The sequence below is a fragment of the Apium graveolens genome, chromosome 10 (genome assembly GCF_009905375.1).
Source record: "Apium graveolens cultivar Ventura chromosome 10, ASM990537v1, whole genome shotgun sequence".
Classification (NCBI taxonomy): domain Eukaryota; kingdom Viridiplantae; phylum Streptophyta; class Magnoliopsida; order Apiales; family Apiaceae; genus Apium; species Apium graveolens.
In genome coordinates this window covers 221,945,072-221,964,297 of record NC_133656.1, presented here as the reverse complement: position 1 = coordinate 221,964,297, position 19,226 = coordinate 221,945,072, and the positions used below count along the sequence as shown (strand labels likewise).

Sequence of the window (19,226 nt, the reverse complement as noted above, 5' to 3'; positions counted from 1 at the left end):
TTGGAAATAAAATACAATGCCCCTGCAAGGACTGTAGTAATCGCTTTTGGTACTCTATAGATGATGTGTATGATCATCTAGTCTGTAAGGGTCCTTATCCATCATTCGTTGATTGGATATACGAGATTTCAACCTCTAAGTACCAAAAGAAATCATATCAGGGTTGTGATAGAGGGTTTGGGTTAGGTAATGATTTTGATGAGATGATGGATAATGCGTATAAATATTATGATGATTGTAGAGGTAAGAAGAGGGTTAATCAGGACGCAAGTAAATTTTATTGGCTTGTTGAAGAGGGAAAACAACCTTTGTATCCCGAGTCAAAAAAAATTACTCGTTTAGGATTTATAGTAAAACTTTACCAGTTTAAGTGCATTCATGAATTTACCGAGTCCTCCTTTACTGCTATATTAGAGTTAATAAAGGGACGCCTTCCCCGAAGTTAATCTGCCTTCATCTTTTAACACTGCCAAGAATATGATCAAAGAGTTAGGTTTAGATTATTAAAAAATTCATGCATGTCTGAACGATTGCATGTTATATTAGGCTGAAAATATAAATGAAGTTAAATGAAAAGTATGTGGAATTTCAAGGTGGAAAATTAAGGATAATGACACCAGGGATGTTGTTGATACTAGCAGTACGGGAAAAAAGTATAACATCCCAGCAAAGGTGATGCAAGACTTTCCGCTGAAACCAAGATTGTAACGTGTATTCATGTGTAAAGAAAATGTTGAGCTAATGACATGGCATGATGTTGGACATATCAAAGACGGGAAGCTAAGGCATCCAACCGATGTTGAGGCTTGGAAGTCACTGGATGCTAGATATCCAGATTTTGTGGTTGAAAATCAAAATGCTAGGTTAGGATTAGCGGCGTATGGTTTCAGTCATTACCGAACTATGGGTTTAACTCACAGCACCTGGCCAGTTATCCTGGTCAATTATAATCTACCCCCTTGGTTGATTATGAAACCAGAAAATATAATTCTTTCAACTTTAATCCCCGCACATGTGTACCCTTATAATGAAATAGATGTTTATATGCAGCCACTGGTTTCCGAATTAAAAGAATTGTGGGATGTGGGTATAGAAACTTATTATTCCTTTTCTGATGAAACATTCACGTTACGTGCGAGCTTACTATGGACCATAAGTGATTTTCCGGGGTATGCAGTTTTATCATGTTATAGTACAAAGGGTAAACTAGGTTGTCCAAACTATCATTATTACACATCGTCTACCTATTTGAAGCATAGCCGAAAAGTCTGTTATATGAACCACAGAAAATTCGTTCCACATGACCACAAGCTTAGGTTTGACAAAAGAAGATTTAATGGTCAAATCGAGACAGAGTTTTATCCACCGCCGTTAACTGGAGCAGAAATTGAAGAACTGTTGCGTGGATATAAGAATAATTTTGGGAAGCAAATGAAACAAAAGAAGACTTCAGATTGCCCTTGGAAAAAGAAGTCCATATTCTTTGAATTACCATATTGGAGTGGTCATCTAATCCGGCATAACCTAGATGTCATGCACATTGAGAAGAATGTGTGCGATAAAATATTAGGAACTTTGTTAAATATTAGTGACAAGAGTAAAGATAATCTAAATGCTCGTTTTAATATGCAAGAGATGGGCATCCGTAAGGTTCTTCATCCCGTGCTATCCGCTGATAACAAGCATTATGAAATCAACGCTGCTACTTTTGACATGACAAAAAAAGAAAAAGAGAATTTTTGCTCAGTGTTGTTAAGTGCTAGGCTGCCTTTTGGATGTGCATCTAATATCAACCGTTGTTTGAAAATGAGTGAAAGAAAAATCTAAGAATACAAAAGCGAAAAAAGCGAAAAAATCACTTGAAGAGTATTGGGCCGAGTGTGACAGAGAATATACTTCAGGCCATGATAGCTTGGAAAATAGTGAAAATGAAGAAGTTCCCACGGTACATGTATCACTATCAAATGCATGTTTTTTTTAATTATTTGTTCATATTTTCATGATGATATTTTCAATGGAAATCGATTAATTTAGTCTATGTTTTATGTTTATGCTGAAAATAGAAAAAGTGCAGAAGGTGAAGGTTGTCACTAAGCCATCGACGCGTTTGACGCGTTCACAAACATTGAATAATATTGCGACTACACATGAGGTACGATAAGTTTACTTTAATTTTATTTTAGCATTTTCTTCAAATAATATGCATCTTAACATTTATAAGAAAATGACCCTATGTTAAACTTGAACAATATGGAAGAGATTGTGCAACCAGTACATGGTGATCTGGGACCATTACCACCTCCCCCACCACTACCTACTGATTTGGCACAATTTAAAAAACTGAAAAGGGCAATGGATAATGATGGAGTTGGTACGATGGGCGCATATATGGCTCTGAAAAAAAACTCAGCTGGAACACGAAGCCACACATGTCATTGATGCCGAAGAAGAAGATTTGGGGAAGATTGATGACACAGTTGCAATTGTTGGAGGTATAATTCAACACATACCTAAGAGATTAGATATTTTTTAGCAATTTATGATTATAGTTTTGTTTATCTTCTTTGATAGATACAACTAAACCCAAGATGCGTAGAAGACCTTCAAAAATGAACCATGTCTTCACAAGAAAATTAGAAGACAGGTTAGTGATTACCTTAAATAAAAAGCTTCAACCGGTGGCTGAAAGTAGTAAAATAAGAGCCGAGTTGAGTAGTTTTGTGGGGACTCTAGCAAGGCAATGTGTGCCACTTGATTATATTAATTGGAGTGTGGTTCCTGAAAGCCATAAAAATAGTTGGTGGGAGTATGTCCAGGTGAACACCATTAAATATATTTTCTTAGTTTCTGTTTTACATGTTGAGTTTTGTTATTTTGTGATCATTGTTCAATTGGATATATTTTGCATATTTTGTATAGACAAAGTATATCATTCCTGAGAAAGGTAAAGGCTGGGTACTTAGGACTATGGCTAAGTTGTGGAGGATTCACAAGAGTCGTGTCAAGGCGGAATATTATACCAAATACAGTACTGATGTGGAAAGACTGAAGAACAAGCATGCCTCGATTCCATTGGAAAAGTTCAAGATTTTGCTCGAGTATTGGGGTGATGAAGATGTGCAGACCAAAGCTGTAACAAATGCTAGAAATCGGAAAAAGATCACTGATGTACACAATGCTGGTCGCACAAGTTTCGCACAGATTGGAAAAAATATGGTATGCCAATATTTGAGAATCTTAAGAATTGCGCTTAATTTGAATCTGCAAATACTAATAAGTCGCATAATTTTTTCTGCTACACTGTATCTTTTATGTTAGAAAAAAAGAAGATGCTTTTGGTAGTTCGACCGTGAAATTTATTTTTTTTCTCAGACCCCTAGAAAAGGACATATCTACCCTAAGACTCGCAAGAATCCTACTGAGGTACCACATCAGTTTTTTTATCACAAATATGCATGAATTGTAATTTTTACACACTCATATTTGGATTGTTCGTAGGTTGAAGGTGATGCAGCAGAAACTGGTGGTGACAGTGAAGCGGGAGAAGTTCAGCTGGACTTTGATGGTCATGCGTCAAACTGGTTGGTTGACAGGACTGGCATAACAAGGAAAACCAAGAAAGATGCTATGAAAATTGAGAGGACAAATTCAGCAAAACTGGAAAAGCTAAGGGAGGAATTAGCTTCTGACGGGACTGCCACAGGTGGAGAGGAAGATGCAGATGAAGAGGCAGTTCCACTTGAAGAAAATTGAAGATTTAGTACTACTGCATATTTTATTCTATATAATTTTAACTTAAAATTGTGATCGTGTGAACTTAACTTTACTATTTTTGCTTGAGACCTTTGTATCTTTGTGAGACTTGGTTTCTATGTGGATGTCGGAACACCAGAAGTTGTGAAAACTGCTATTTGTGGATTATTGTTGGATTGTGTTGTGGATATACCAATTAAGTTTGGTGGTTGTTAAAGAAATCTAAAGGTCATGCCCATTTTTTTAAAAAAAAATTGTGTTGCATTAGAGGGTAAAATGGTTTCCATATACTTCAATTTTGTTAACAAACTATGTTGCAATTAACTCGAAATATATTGCAATTAAACATGAAGTATGTTGCATAAGTCCATGTATTGCAACAATTATCACAAAAAAAGTTAGAAAATAATGTTGCCATAGGCAGCCTCATGTTTTGCAAAGCTTTTATATTCATTGCTATAAATATAAAAACGTTGCTATAAACCGAATTTGCAACTTATTTACTGTGTTGCAATATGGTCCCAAATTCGTTACCATAAGCCCTTATGGAAATAAGACCAAACATTACGCCTATTTTTTCAAAATACGTTTCCATAGACCCTATTGCAATGAATTTGTACCATATAGCAACATTTTTTTAGGGTTGCTATAAGCAATCTATAGTGTAGTGATCAGAATTTAGAAAATTCTGGTCCAAACCTATTTCCATTAGAGTTGATTAAACTCTTGCTAACTAGAAGTTCAGTACACTTAAGGTTTACAAGGGATAGACTCAGATACATGAGTATCTAAAAGTATAAGGTAGAAGTACTACGAACTCATCCTTACAACTTGTTATTACCACATTGAATACACTTCGAGGGATCTCCTCTCAGGTGTATTAAGTTCCCGTTGATGAATCACGATGGATTATCAGTCCCATCCCCAACCTCGACTTAAGGACTACATCATGCTCAATCCCTTTAGTTAGCGGATCAGCTATATTATCCTGAGTTCCTATGAACTATATAGCAATAATCCTATCAGACACAAGACCCCTTATAGACTTCAATCTAACTTGGATGTGTCTCTTTTGTCTTAGCATTTTACTTCACACTTTTGATCTTGTCGATAGTTGTACTGCTATCACAATGAACAGAACTGGCAGGAAGCGGTCTTCTTACGGCAGGTAACAATGACATCAGTCCATGTAACCATTTGTTAGGGCGAAAACACGCGCTAAAATTACACGCAAGTATACGCGTTCTCAAGTAGTATAAGATATAAATTAGATTCATACCCACAGAGACTCTTTTTAGTTAACTTAAGATTATGCACCTATGCAACAATGGTATAGCTATCGCTCAATGCTAAGACAATAACAAGTTGAGATGTTTATAACTAAGATAAAACTAACATGCAATTAACTAAGAATAAAAGTGACGAAATTAACTATATGAGACAAACATGGGATTCTAACTTCATTAAATACTTCATTCAAAGTCATTATTCTTAACCTTAGCATGCAATGGTGATGACAACTAATCAGATAACACGAAACTAGTAAACACCAACTTTTGTTGTACGAATACCCTACTATTAGACATCCACAAAAGAGATAGAAGTTGAATAGACACCAATTATGTTGAGACCCTATATGTCTATAGAATTTGACAACATAAAGGTTTAATGAACAAGTTATCTATCGTGATTATATAGGGCAAGTAATATGGTTAAAATTACCTACGAATCATGCATAATAAATACAGTAACCTATGCTAGCATGGCAAGTTCTAAACTTCTATATTCACTGTCGCTTCAACAGAGATTAACAAACTATCTTTTATGTTCGTGACGTACATAAGACGAATAAGCACAACCATTACTAGGATATCATATAATCACCACACACTTAGGTATCAAACCAATTAACTATAGAAATCCATAAGTAAATCCGTTAGAACCCCACGATAACGATTAGCTCATAACTGAACTCATCGTCACAATGGGTTCCAATGAAAGCATGGTAAATAAACTAAGATAAATTAGGTCTGAAATAACTGAATAATAATAACAAAGTATGTTAACAGGAGTATTAAGTTCAAACAACAAAGAAAACAAGCATCCAAGATTAAAACTTAAGCAAAGAATCACAAGTAAAAATAATATCTTCTTCTCATTCATTGTATTGTGCTATTAGGTCTTCTTGTTGCTCTCTCCTTGCTCTTCTTATTTAAAAACGTCTTTAAAAAGTCTTTAAATACCAGCCCAACGGACCAGGAGTCCAGCAAATCAAACTTAGAACAGAATCAGGATTTTTGAAAATCAGCCTAGCGCGGCCTCCCCCAATATCCAGCGCGGCCGCCCTAAGCTACTGCCAAATGAGCGTGGCCGCTCCCAAGGGTAGCGCGGCCGCCCTGACCTTCTGAAAAATCTGGATTTTCTTATTTTCTTGACTTCAATTGCTGGTTTCTTTCGCGCATTTGACCGAGACTTTATCCTAACACTCTTCTAAGTATAATTCATGCACGATCCAATCCTTCTTTTGATTATGCCCTGAAAATACAAAACACTACGAAAACACATCAAAAATACAAACAACTTAGTACAAAACATCAATTCGAGTCTTTACGAAGTATTCTAAGTGGATATCAATGCCACTTAACACCATTCAACCTCCTTCCCCTTGGCATCTAGTGCACATAACTCAGCCTCAAAAGTAGACTGAGTAATGAAAGTTTGTCTAGAAGACTTCCAGGACACTGCTGCACCCGCAAGGGTAAACACATATCGAGTCACTCCATTGGAACCGAATCTCTTTACTATCCAACTTGCATCACTGTATCCTTCGAATACCCCCCAAGACCTCTGGTAATGCAAACCAAGGGAGATAGTTCCCTTGAGATATCTAAGAACTCTATCCAGTGCCTCCCAATGAGTCATGTTTGGACAACTTGTATATCTAGATAACTTAAACACGGAATAAGAAATATCTAGTTTAGTCACATTGGCAAGATATTGCAAACTCCGGAATAATCTGAGTTCATCTTAGTAGGCTGAAGTTCATCATCGTACATTAACTGTTGTCACGGTGCTCGACTAGTCACGACTAGTCGGCGACTAGTCGAGAATGGCTAGTCGACTAGAGTAGTCGACTGGTGAAAAATGATTATTTCGCCCGACTGGTCGACTGACTAGTCGACTGGGTGACTAGTCGGGTCGACTAGTCTTTTGGATCCTTGACTAGTTTTAAGTTTGACTTAAACCCGGTCAAAACCCGACCCAGTTTACTTTTTAACCCATAAACACTTGTCTTGAGCCCTAATACACATTCTAGCGGCTACGAAAAGGGGCAAACGACCTAAAGTGGCGAACGAAGTGAGCCAGATTCAGATTCAATCAGATTCAGACTTTTCTACCAGGTAATTATACTTTTTTTCTTCTTTCTCTTCTCTCCTTTCACACACACATATATATAGTATATGTATATATAATATACATACAAAGTATATGTATATATAAGTATATACACAGTTACACAAAAACATGGTATATATACTTATGTATACTTATATATATAAGTATACTTATATATATACACTATGTAGTTACATTTTATTATTCACTTTTCACTTATATATACTTGATATCACTAGCAGGTTAGTAGTGATGACGGACTCATCCGCTGAAAATTATGATCCATCAAAGGATCCTGCTCGAAAAGCTAAATCAAGTGACCTATCATGGAAATACGAATTCTGGCCTGATTTGAGCATCAAGGATGTCGTCCAATGCATTCTATGTGGCAAGAAGATGCATTCACGGGTTAGGTAAAAAAAGCAACATCTTGCTGGTGGTTTTGCTGATATTACAATGTGTTCAAAGACGACGCCAGCAATCATAAAGGAAATGAAAAACTATATGCAGAAGCATACTGAGAAGAGTGCAAAGAAGAATTATGCGCTTCAACTAGATGACGAAGGATATGATGATGAACTTCAGCCTACTGAGAATCAATCCACCGGTGCTTCTAACACTTAACCAAGTCCTGGAACTTCATCAAAAAGGAATGCATCCTTTCAATTTGTTATACCACAATCAAAACCTTCAAAAACAATTGCTTTCATGATCCGTAAGACTCCTGAAGAAGTTATTGAAGAAAGACATAGTAACATTACAAGTCAAACAACCCTTGAAAATTGTACAAAATCTGATGAAGAGAAAGAGAGGGTAAAAATGCATATTGTTAATTTCTTTTATGAAAATGGTATACCATTTAATGTTGCGCGCTCTAGAAGTTACGAAATAATGGTCGAGTCTATTGGACAATTTGGACCAGTTCTCAAGCCACCAAGTTATCATGAGTTGAGGGTGCCTTTACTTGAGAAAGCATAAAAAGAGACAGATAAGTTAAAAGAAAAACAGGAGAAAGCTTGGAAACAATATGGCTGCTCACTAATGTCCGATGGGTGGACTGATAAGAGGGGTCGACAGCTGATCAATTTCCTTGTTAATTGTCCAGAGGGGGCCTTCTTCTTGAGTTCAGTTGATGTTTCAAGTAAAATTCCGGATGCAAAAATGTTGGCTGATTTATTTGAGGAACAAATCAATTTGATTGGAAAAGAAAATGTAGTTCAGGTAACTTATTTGAGTTCAGTTGATGGTTCATTGTACTACTATAGGCCTATTATACTTTTAGACTTTAGTGTCATGTTATAGTTATTACTAATACTTATACTAATTGTACTTGTATAAAACTTGTATCGATTGTAAGTTATCACAGACAATGGCGCCAACTTTAAGGCTGCTGGAGGTTTATTGTGTCGTCAAATTCCTACACTTTATTGGACTCCTTGCGCCGCACATTGCATAGACTTAATGATGGAGGATATTTGCAAACTAATGGAATTTGATGCTACTATTACACATGGTAAAAGTTTAACCACATTTGTGTATAGGCATGGTCGACTCCTAGCTGCCATGAGGGTGAAGACACAAGGGAGGGGCATTGTAAGAGCAGGAGCTATAAGATTTGCAACGGCTGTTCTTACTTTACAAATCCTATACAAAAACCAAGATGCCTTAAGAAAACTGTTTGGTAGTACAGACTGGTCCAACTCCAAACTGGCTAAAACTGTGGCAGGAAAGAAAGTGCATTTTGTTGTCCTTTCAACAAAGTTCCGGAGTTCTGTCGAAGATTGCGTTCTAGCATCGATACCATTTTTGCAAGTGTTGAGGGTTGTTGACGAGGATGAAAAGCCGACTATGGAAGAGTTTTGTGCCGCAATGGACTTTGCTAAAGATCAGATGAAAATTGGACTTGAAAACAAGAAAAGGCTTTTAAATAAAGTCATAGGAATTATAGAAAGGCGTTTGGAATCTCAAATGCAAGTAGATTTATATGGGGCCGCCTTGTTTCTCAATCCGGGAAAGTTCTTTGACATCAAGGAAAATAATTATGCATACTCGAGTCAATTGCGGATGAAATTTAATGATGTTCTTGAAAAAATGGTAGTTGATACAAGTCTGGTGGAAACCATCAGTAACCAAGCTGATCAATATGAACACTCAAGAAATGCTTTTGGAAAGCAACTTTCTATCCGCCAAAGAAAATCTAAGAGTCCACGTGAGTATACTAATTAGCAATTACCAAGTTTTTAACTATTCTACTTTTATATACTTTAGTATTCAAATATCTCTTAATTTTGTTATATTTTTTTATCGTAGTTGATTGGTGGGGAGCTTTTGGTGGCCTTACCCTTGAACTTGCAATGTTCGCAAAGCGAATCGTCGGTCTTTGTTGTTCTTCATCCGGTTGCGAACGCAATTGAAGTACTTTTGAATTTGTAAGTGGCTTAGTGTTTTTCAGAAGTAGGAAACGAAGTAAGTGCCTAATTGGAGTGCTAAATAAAAATTATACATATATATTTGGTTTTTAGATCCACACCAAAAAAAGAAATAGATTGGAGCATCAATGTTTAAACGATTTGGTGTATATTCAATACAACCGAAGAATTGCAACAAGGTTCCAACGAAGGCGTGAAGAGGGAATAAATGTTAATGCATTGGTGTTCTAAGAATTTCAGTGGGTGAACGGGGAAGTAATTAATCCCGTTGATATTGATTTATGGGAGGCTGTAGATGAAGTTTTGGATGCATCAACAAATCTTGAAGGTCGTCGTAGTCAAAGGAGGGCGAATGTGAATGCCTCTTCTTCTCAGATGGATGCACCACTCTATGTTGAGATGTTCGAGGATCATGAACCCATCATATTAAACGATGATGAGGATGTCGACGATAATTACGGATATTTTGAGCCAAACAATTATAGTGAGAGAAATGTCGAATACCGCACGCGAGATAATATCTTGAATCTCTATGATGATATCTAAGAGTTAAATGTTTCGTGTTTGTTTATCTTCCATTGGTTCACACTTCACAGCCCAAATCTGCAGAATGTTTTGTGTTTTGTTCTTTTAATTATAACTCTGCAGTTAATTGTGTTCAGAATATTCTATATAATTTTCTGTTTTCCTGCTCTGTTTTTCAGCTGTTTTTCTGCATTAGAACTGCATATATTTTTTTACATTCTGCTATGTTTATGACTTTGTGCACTAGAACTGCACTCTTTTTTCATTCTGATTTATTCTGCAGTATGCAATTTAACCATATAATTCTGACATTTTGTAGAATTATGTATTTTAGGTTTACAATAATCATGCAATCCACTAGTCAACTAATTCTATATTTATTATATATTTATAATAATGTATTACTTTTTAGCCGACTAGTCTACGACTAGGCTGGGATCGATCGACTCGCCTCGATTTACCGTCGTAAAACCATGATGCCAAAGCCAACCAAATGTCCAAATAAAGCCAAGGAATCCAGGAGAAGACAGGTACTTCACACGGGACTCCTCAAATCGAAAAACCCAGACCAACACCTCAAACTTAATCCACCAGACAAAGAAATCAAATGGAATGAAATGCCCAGTCACAAGGCTACCTCCCCTAGAGATGCACAAAAAGTTCGGGCCCGAAAATCTGACCCGGCCCGATCCGGTCAAAACCCGGTCAAGCCCGGCCCGGTCCCGGCCCGGGCTTCGGGTCTCGACGGGCCCTATATTTTTAGGCAAAGCCCGGCCCGGTTAAAAGCCCGGGCTTCAGCCCGGCCCGATTAAAAGCCCGAAAAAACCCGGTTATAATTTGATTATTCTAATATATTTTCTTATATATTTATAAATTCACATTTACTATACATATAAATAATACTTTAAACACATATATATTTACATATTTGTGATTAATAATATTATTTATATACTTCGTTGCATAAATAATGAAAGAAGATATAATAAGTACACTATATATATTTGGATATCATTGTCATGAATATTTGGATATCATTGTTATCATAACAATGATATCATTGTTATCATTGTTATCATAACAATGATAAAATATATCATATAAACATGTTTATTTTTTGCCGAACTTAAATGTTTTCAACGAAATAATGTTTTCCTAAAATATTCCATGTAAACTAATACATTTTTACGATGATCTAGTTGCTAACACATGTATTCTTCGGAATCTCTAATAATACTAGATCCGATTTAAATTAGAAAAAAGCTCGGCTCGATCCGATCCGGCCCAAAAAAAAGTCCGGTTAGGCCCGCCTCGAGGGTCCAAACGGACTTTGAAATTTCCGGAAAACCCGGCCCGGCCCGGTCAAAGTCAAAGCCCGAAAAGTCCGGCCCGGTCAAAACCCGGGCTTTTTAAGGCCCGGCCCGGTGGGCCTTTTGTGCATCTCTACCTCCCCCACAAACATAACTTCCACAAAGAAAAAATTCACTCCTTCCAAAAGCAAAGGAACCGAAGCCAACACAGGGAAATCGAAAAATCCCACCAACACTAACCTCACACAAATCCTGGCCAAACTACCAAAATAAGAATAATGGAAGCAAAAATAAAAAGAAATCCAAATGAACCCCCTTTCAACAGCACAACCCATAAATTTCCTCCACTGGACATGCCAAAAAACTACTCCTCAATACACTTGAATCCCCACTAAAACTCCACCTCACAAAGACCAACACCCCAACCAACAGCCCCAACATAAGACAAGACCACTAGAAAACTTCGGACAAAAAACCTCTCTGCACACCCTCCAAATCCCCTCCCTCTCCACTACCTTGAAAAGCCAACACCCTTTCCCACCCAATACCAGCACCAAAACAGAATCTCTACCCCACCAGAGATACCCCAACCTAACACCCCTACCCAAAAATAAACACCCACCCAAACACACACGCGCACTCACAGACACAAGCACCAGCACACCACACACACACAACAGAACACAGACCCAACCAAAGACCCACAGCAGCTGCAAACACCCGAACAAAGACGAGCAAGAAAGCAACCCCCCCCCCTGCAAAACTAAGCACTCCAGCAAAACCTCAAACCCAGAAAAAACACCCACCCGAAGAAACACCACCACACTCCTCCCTCTCCTCTTGTGAGCCTCCCACAAAATATATTCTGCATCATGGTTTATTGCAATACTTTAATTGCTATCTTGTCTGAATTCATATCCAAGTGTCAATCAATCTACCTGTAAAATGAACTCTCAAGTTTTGTTCTGGATACAAGAGGAACCAAATCCACCTCGAGCAATGAATTTTTGTTTTGTAAAAGAAAAGGTAAAACATGAACAAAAAGTGATTTCCCTTCATTTTAAGACAGATTGTGGCTGAACAAAATTATAAAGCTACCAACTAGCATCATCGAGAAGCAATTTTAATTGCAACATGTCAAAGATAAGGCAGAAAAATTGTTGAACAAATCTATAACTTGCGAAGATCAATTCCAGCTTTCTTAGCAACTGCATCCAGTCCATTCTTCTCTATAGTCTTTATAGCCTTGGTTGACAGGCGTAGTTTTACAAAGCGGTTTCCTGCCTCCCACCAAATTCTTTTATATTGTAGGTTCACAAACTGCAACTTTTTAGTCTTGTGGTTTGAATGTGAAACCTTGTTTGCTTTGTTGGCTTTCTTTCCCGTGAATGGGCATATCCTACCTGAAAAACATGTTGATTCACGCAGAAATTACTAATACTAGGATTTAAAACTGTATCTGGTCATAAATCATAAGAGCGAGGATACTTGACAACATGAATGAATAGGCAAATATGATAGACATGGGTTCTTTTTGACATGACATAATATGAAACAATTTAACAAGAAATATTGATTAAAGACAAGATGGCAACATCTTTAACAGTTCACAATCAAGATACATAGCAAGGGAGGGCGCTAAGCTACTGTGTATGTATATGTACGCTACTGCGCATACATACGAGAGGATCGCATTTCCCATGTGTATGCCAGTGGAAAAAATGATTAATAGTGCACCAGCTTAAATCGATAACCACGTATCAGCTGGAGCCAGCATATTCCTATTCACTTGATCCTATAATACGATGTATGAAAGATATTTATGGGGGATATATTATTTTTACATATCTTAAACATTTACTTCTAATCCTAAATAGGAGCGCGGGCAACAAATGTATATGTGCGACCTCAAAACCTCACTGTTGTCAAACCATTAAGACCTTATTGAACCAAATAAATGGTGAACCACTGAGGCACAATATAAGAAGTTCAATTCGTCATGACAAAAAATACTTATAGATCAATTGCACAAGCACTGTATTCCAGACGCAAATATGAAAATTTCAAGTTGTTTCCGTTTACTATTTTGTATATGAGGTAATAAGATGAAACACATTATTTTTTCAATGCAAAGAAATGATATGCCAAGTGAAATTAATACTTCACTGGGAAAGCTTTGGCCAGTCATTCAATTGAAAATCATAGTGTTAGATTATCAGTTCTACGTCATTTACAAGTAAGAAATAAGTGCAAAATAAAAAACACGAGTAAATAGATGTATTTGTGAATTTCTTCCATAGAATTAATCAGACAAAAATATTTCCATATGCCATAACTACTGGGGCAGCTTAGCTAAGTATCGTGACAGCATCAATATCAGATTAGAAAATATTTCTCCTTGACTCGCATTCTGTTCTTATTTTTCCCTCTGCACTTGGTGCAGGTCACACTTCCTTTCTTTTCTGTTTCCTATTGTATCTGTTTCATGATCTCTGACCCCTTGGCAAGATTACTAAACAAAGCTTAATTCTAATCCTCGAAACTCTTATTTGGACAGTTTCCACTGATTGCCAACAGTTTTATTCAACATTAGTTCTCTACATGTGTGTGTCTGTGTAACTGTCAAATATAAAGATCCAGAGTATCCTAACCCTCAATCATCTAAATTCAAATTTGCACACCGCCCACGTACTAGTTGAATTACCGTATCTACTTAACTTAACACACTCGCACAGCAAAAGGACACTCTCCAATCTTTCATACCCCTATTTGTTCTAATCCTACCACCACACCAACACCAAACTCACAAACTTGAAATTCAGTATTTTGCCTAAACTAACAACTACGCAAACAATCAAGTACCCACATTGCCAATACCAAAACACACACACACAGTAAAACACACATTCAACAAATTTCGTAATTTTCCAAGATTCTTTATTTACTAAATCCAGAACAACCCCTCTAATTAAAAAACCAAAAAAAAAACATAAAAATCATCAAACACACATTCTACAATCCAACAACATAAAAACACAAAAAGTAAACAAGAACTATATGTATGTATGTATATAAAAAGGGGGAGTAGAGGGGGTTAAGACATTACGAGCAACAGGCTGAAGAGGGAGCTTAGTGGGCACACAAATGGGCTTGAGCTTAATGGACTCATCATGTGAAATTTGAAGACCACTCAATTGAGAACAAACGAAACGCAGGTCAGCAAACGACGACGTTTTGGAGGAGGATGAAATGGGTTGTCTTGTGGATGATGAAAGATGAGTTCTTGAGCTCAACATTCCAAGTGTACACGAAGAAGCCATAAGTGTTGCCATTTTTTTCTTATCCTTGTACTCTCAATCCTCTGGCTAGTCTTTTTTCTACTCCTTGATTTTCTTATCTGTTTTCCAAGTAGATTTAGAAGAAGCCAAAATGTTTACCATGAGTTGTCTAAAAAACTTCATTTTTTAAAAAAAATCCAGATTAATTTTTAATTTATTTCAAATATATAAAATTGATTTGAATTTTAGATTGAATTTATTATTATAAATAATTTTAAATAATATATTTTATTGGGATAGCTGTGGCCCATGACGACCTTCGGAAATTTGCATGAGGTTAAAAAAAATACTCCTCCGTCCAGTTGATTTCTATACATTTACTATTTGCACGCATTTCGAGGCCTCTATAAAAAATAGTTCCGTAATGTTTTTTTCAAAAAAAAAAATTTTGAATAAAAGTTTAAACATGAAACTTTATTTAGAAAAAAAAATAAAAATAAAATATTGTGGAATTATGTTTTAAATGAGAATTTAAAAACGTGCCGAATAGTAACGTATAGAATTCAATGGAACAGAGGGAGTATAAATATAATTGTATAACCTAGGAGTATTTTTATAAGGGTGCTCTTTGCGGCGGCCTACAGTATTGTTTCATTGCAGCTAGTACAATGAAATGAAATATTGCTGGAGGACACTGTTATGTAACATTGTTGGAGTACACAGTTTACCCACTTTATTTTTTCTAATTTATTTTTTTGTTAAAATTGAATTTTTAAATATTTTTCGAACTTATATTTTGATATTTTTGAATTAATATTTTAAATTAAAATATTTAAATTTTAATATTGAATTTAAAATTTTTGAATGAAAATATATTTTTTAATTATTTGTTCGAAATAGTATTTTCGAATTTTTATTATAAGGGAATATTCTGAGTTTTATATTTTTTTCTTGTACTTATCCAATTTAATTTATCAATTTTTAATTTATAGTAAACGAATATAATGCTAAAAATTAAAAATGTGGAAAACTAAAAAAAATGAAATTTTATCGATTTTTCGTTAGCTATAAAAAAATATAAAACAACCCAGCCCCCGGAATGCTAAATATTTTTTCGTAAAAAATAAAAAAATACCTTCTGCCACCTACAACATTGTTTCATTGCCGCCAGTGCAATGAAACATTGCTGGAGGACGTTGTTTTAAATGTAACGGTTCTTGCTCGCTTTATTTTTTTAGTTTATTTTTTTTGTTAAAAATGAATTTTTAAATATGTTTTCGAACTTATATTTTGATATTTTTGAATTAATATTTTAAACTAAAATATTTAAATTTAATATTGAATTTAAAATTTTTGAGGGGAAAAGTATTTTTTAATTATTTGTTCGAAATAGTATTTTCGAATTTTTATTATAACGAAATATTGTGAGTTTTATATTTTTTTAATAATGTGAGTTTTATGTTTTTTTTCTTGTACTTGTCCAATTTAGTTTATCAATTTTTAATTTATAGTAAACGAATATAATGTTAAAAATTGAAAATGTGGAAAACTAAAAAAAATAAAATTTTATCGATTTTTCGTTAGTTATAAAAAAATATAAAACAACTCCACCCCGAAATGCTAAATATTTTTTCGTAACAAATAAAAAAAAAACTCTGTGCCACCTACAACATTGTTTAATTGCGGCTAGTGCAATGAAACATTGCTAGAGAACGTTGTTTTATATGTAACGGTTTTTGCTCGCTTTATTTTTCTAATTTATTTTTTTTCTTAAAAATGAATTTTTAAATATTTTTTCGAACTTATATTTTGATATTTTTGAATTAATATTTTAAACTAAAATATTTAAATTTAATATTAAATTTAAAATTTTTGAGTGAAAAAATATTTTTTAATTATTTGTTCGAAATAGTATTTTTGAATTTTTATTATAACGGAATATTGTGAGTTTTATGTTTTTTTTAATATAGTGAGTTTTATGTTTTTTTATTTTTCTTGTACTTGTCCAATTTAATTTATCAATTTTTAATTTATAGTAAACGAATATAATGCTAAAATTGAAAATGTGGAAAATTAAAAAAAATTAAATTTTATCGATTTTCATTAACTATAAAAAAATATAAAACAACTGAGCCCCCGTAATGCTAAATATTTTTTCTTAACAAATAAAAAAAATACCCTCTGACACCTGCAACATTGTTTCATTGCGGCTAGTGCAATAAAACATTGGTGTAGGTGCCTCTTTAACCACCCGCCGCAATATTTTATATATGTTGGGGCTGGGCCGAACGCCTCCCGCAATGACTCATTGCGGGAGGGTTTTTTATTATTATTTTGTTCTCATTTATTTTTTTAAAATTAAAAATTATTTATAAAAAATATTTAATTCATCATAACTTCATTAAGGAGTACAAATGTGTTATTATACATAATTTTGACATATTTAAAATTTAAATTAAAATAGTTTGATTAGAATTTACTCAAAAAAGTTTTAAAGAAGACGACACATTTCGATCAATAAACAATCATACGTGCAATACTCCATTCATACATTTCAGTTACTATCTTAGGTTTTTTATTTTTTTTTATTGAAACTAATATTTTGATTATTTTTCCGATTATATATCTAATTTATTTTTAAATTTTTAACTCATTATACAATTGATAATAAATGGGATGTAGTAATAAAAATAGAAAATATAGAACAAATGCTTGTTAAAATTAATTATATATTTTCTAACTCCGTTATTGTCGAAAAAAATTAATTCATTAAAATTTTTTTTTTTTTATTTTAGAAATTAAATAAAAACAGTAATTCTGCCGCATTATTTCATTGTATTAGGTACATTTGCTGCAATGAAACAATGTGGGGCACTAGGTGGTTACTACAACCACCTAGGGTTGTGGACCAAAACCCTTTTTATAAATACAAGAAAACCTTAAACTCAAGTGATGGTGTTTGGATTATCAATTTAGTGATGGAAAATGAGAACTACATTTCCTCTTGATGAATAAATCAAACCCACCATATCCCTTGAGTTTCCATTTCATTCTCATTTTCATAATAAAATTTCTTAACCTCGGGTTAGTAGTAAGTTCCACGAGGACATTATCATGCCCAATTTTCTCTATTTCATTATCTAGATAAATTTAAATATTAAATTTTACTAGAATAGGAAAAATGCCCAAAATAGCACATATTTATAACATCATGTCCAAATCGGCCCACTACAGGAAACTGGCCCATTCCTGGCACTTCCATAACGAGGCTCGAACATACGTTACGCATAAAACGGAAGCAAACTTTGCGTTACTAGAAAACTTGAGCAAGGTCCACTAAAAGTGTTTTACACAAGCCCAAATCCAAGCCCAATACATAAATAAGCACTTGGCCCCTTAGGGTTTATTGAACAATAGACGCCTCATTTCAATCTCCAGCAGCCAAATACATATATACACATGCATATATACACACAATAATTCTCATATTTCTAGACCAAAACGATGGTAACAATTGCGTTTTTCATGTCAACGCAAATTATCCTTGCGTTTTTCTCTGACACTAGATGGAAGATACAAAGAAGAAACAAATATACGAACACATGGAAATAAATTCTTAACATGCGTTTCATGCGTCCACGCAATACATACATACGTTTTCTGTCAAAAACCAGTCGGACCAACAGTACGAACGCCAAGTAAACTTGCGTTTTGATTCAAACGAGGACTGCTCATGTGTTTGTAGGGTTCCAAGCAATACAAACACCATTCATTCTTGGGTTTTGCGCAAACAATTATTTGAAATGCGTTTTCATTCCCCACGCAATATATAGATACGTTTTCAAGAGCAACCCAATAGAAAAGGAAATCCTGAAATTTATGGTAACGCGGTGTTTTTCTGTTTTAAGCAGATAAACGCAAAGTTTATATACGTTACCGATGTGCCATTGTAGGCCCAGGTTTTAGCACTGTGTCATTTTGGGGCGGTCCTCCTCCAAAATGTGCCAATTTGGCCCATCACCCACTAGAATATGGGTAACATATTTTTATCCAAATTTTGTTCTAATTATTTTTTTTATAATTTATGACAAATTGATTAATCCTTTTCAAATAACTCAATCAATTAGTTTTAATTTCGATTTTTACAATCATGACTATGACGTGTAAAAATATAAAAATAATATATATATATATATATATATATATATATATATAGGGGTGAGTTCTATGAAGTCCACCTTTTTATCGGAGTCCTCGGAGTCCATCTACGTTCTGCAAATAAAATATATTGTAAAACGTGTTATTTTGCAAAACATGTTACACAAATAGCATAACTTCAACAAAATCATGCAAATCTCATATATTTACGATACAATATGTATGTTCTGCAATATGTTCTGCAACATGAACATTTATGTTCTGCAAACTAAACATGTTTTGTAGAATATATATTTTTGCAATGTTCTGCTTGTAAAATGTATGCAATCTACAAGATTTTTGATAGAATAGTGATGTTTGTCAAAAAATAATATGTT

The 19,226-nt window shown here is 34.5% G+C and overlaps 2 protein-coding genes across 2 annotated transcripts; one reads left to right on the top strand and one right to left on the bottom strand.

Moving 5' to 3' along the window:
* The first annotated feature begins 7,401 nt into the window (after positions 1–7,401).
* LOC141691878 (uncharacterized) lies at positions 7,402–9,251 on the top strand. Its single transcript, XM_074496630.1, has 4 exons — positions 7,402–7,515; positions 7,573–7,756; positions 8,516–9,164; positions 9,248–9,251. The coding sequence occupies exons 1-4, from the start codon at positions 7,402–7,404 to the stop codon at positions 9,249–9,251; spliced, it is 951 nt and encodes a 316-aa protein (XP_074352731.1).
* A 3,196-nt stretch (positions 9,252–12,447) lies between these two features.
* Positions 12,448–14,825, bottom strand: LOC141692689 (uncharacterized). The gene is made up of 2 exons (XM_074497601.1): positions 14,520–14,825; positions 12,448–12,816 (listed from the first exon to the last, which is right to left on the bottom strand). The coding sequence occupies exons 1-2, from the start codon at positions 14,743–14,745 to the stop codon at positions 12,584–12,586; spliced, it is 459 nt and encodes a 152-aa protein (XP_074353702.1). The 5' UTR covers positions 14,746–14,825; the 3' UTR covers positions 12,448–12,583.
* Positions 14,826–19,226: the final 4,401 nt, after the last annotated feature.

Bases quoted from the DNA above. Each gene is read 5' to 3' on its own strand.
- LOC141691878 (XM_074496630.1), top strand. From the start codon at position 7,402: ATGACGGACTCATCCGCTGAAAATTATGATCCATCAAAGGATCCTGCT. The intron at 7,516-7,572 runs GTCGTCCAATGC...AGGTAAAAAAAG, and splicing joins CTGATTTGAGCATCAAGGAT to CAACATCTTGCTGGTGGTTT. The intron at 7,757-8,515 runs GTGCTTCTAACA...AAGTTATCACAG, and splicing joins TACTGAGAATCAATCCACCG to ACAATGGCGCCAACTTTAAG.
- LOC141692689 (XM_074497601.1), bottom strand. From the start codon at position 14,745: ATGGCAACACTTATGGCTTCTTCGTGTACACTTGGAATGTTGAGCTCA. The intron at 12,817-14,519 runs GTAATGTCTTAA...CATGTTTTTCAG, and splicing joins CCCTCTTCAGCCTGTTGCTC to GTAGGATATGCCCATTCACG.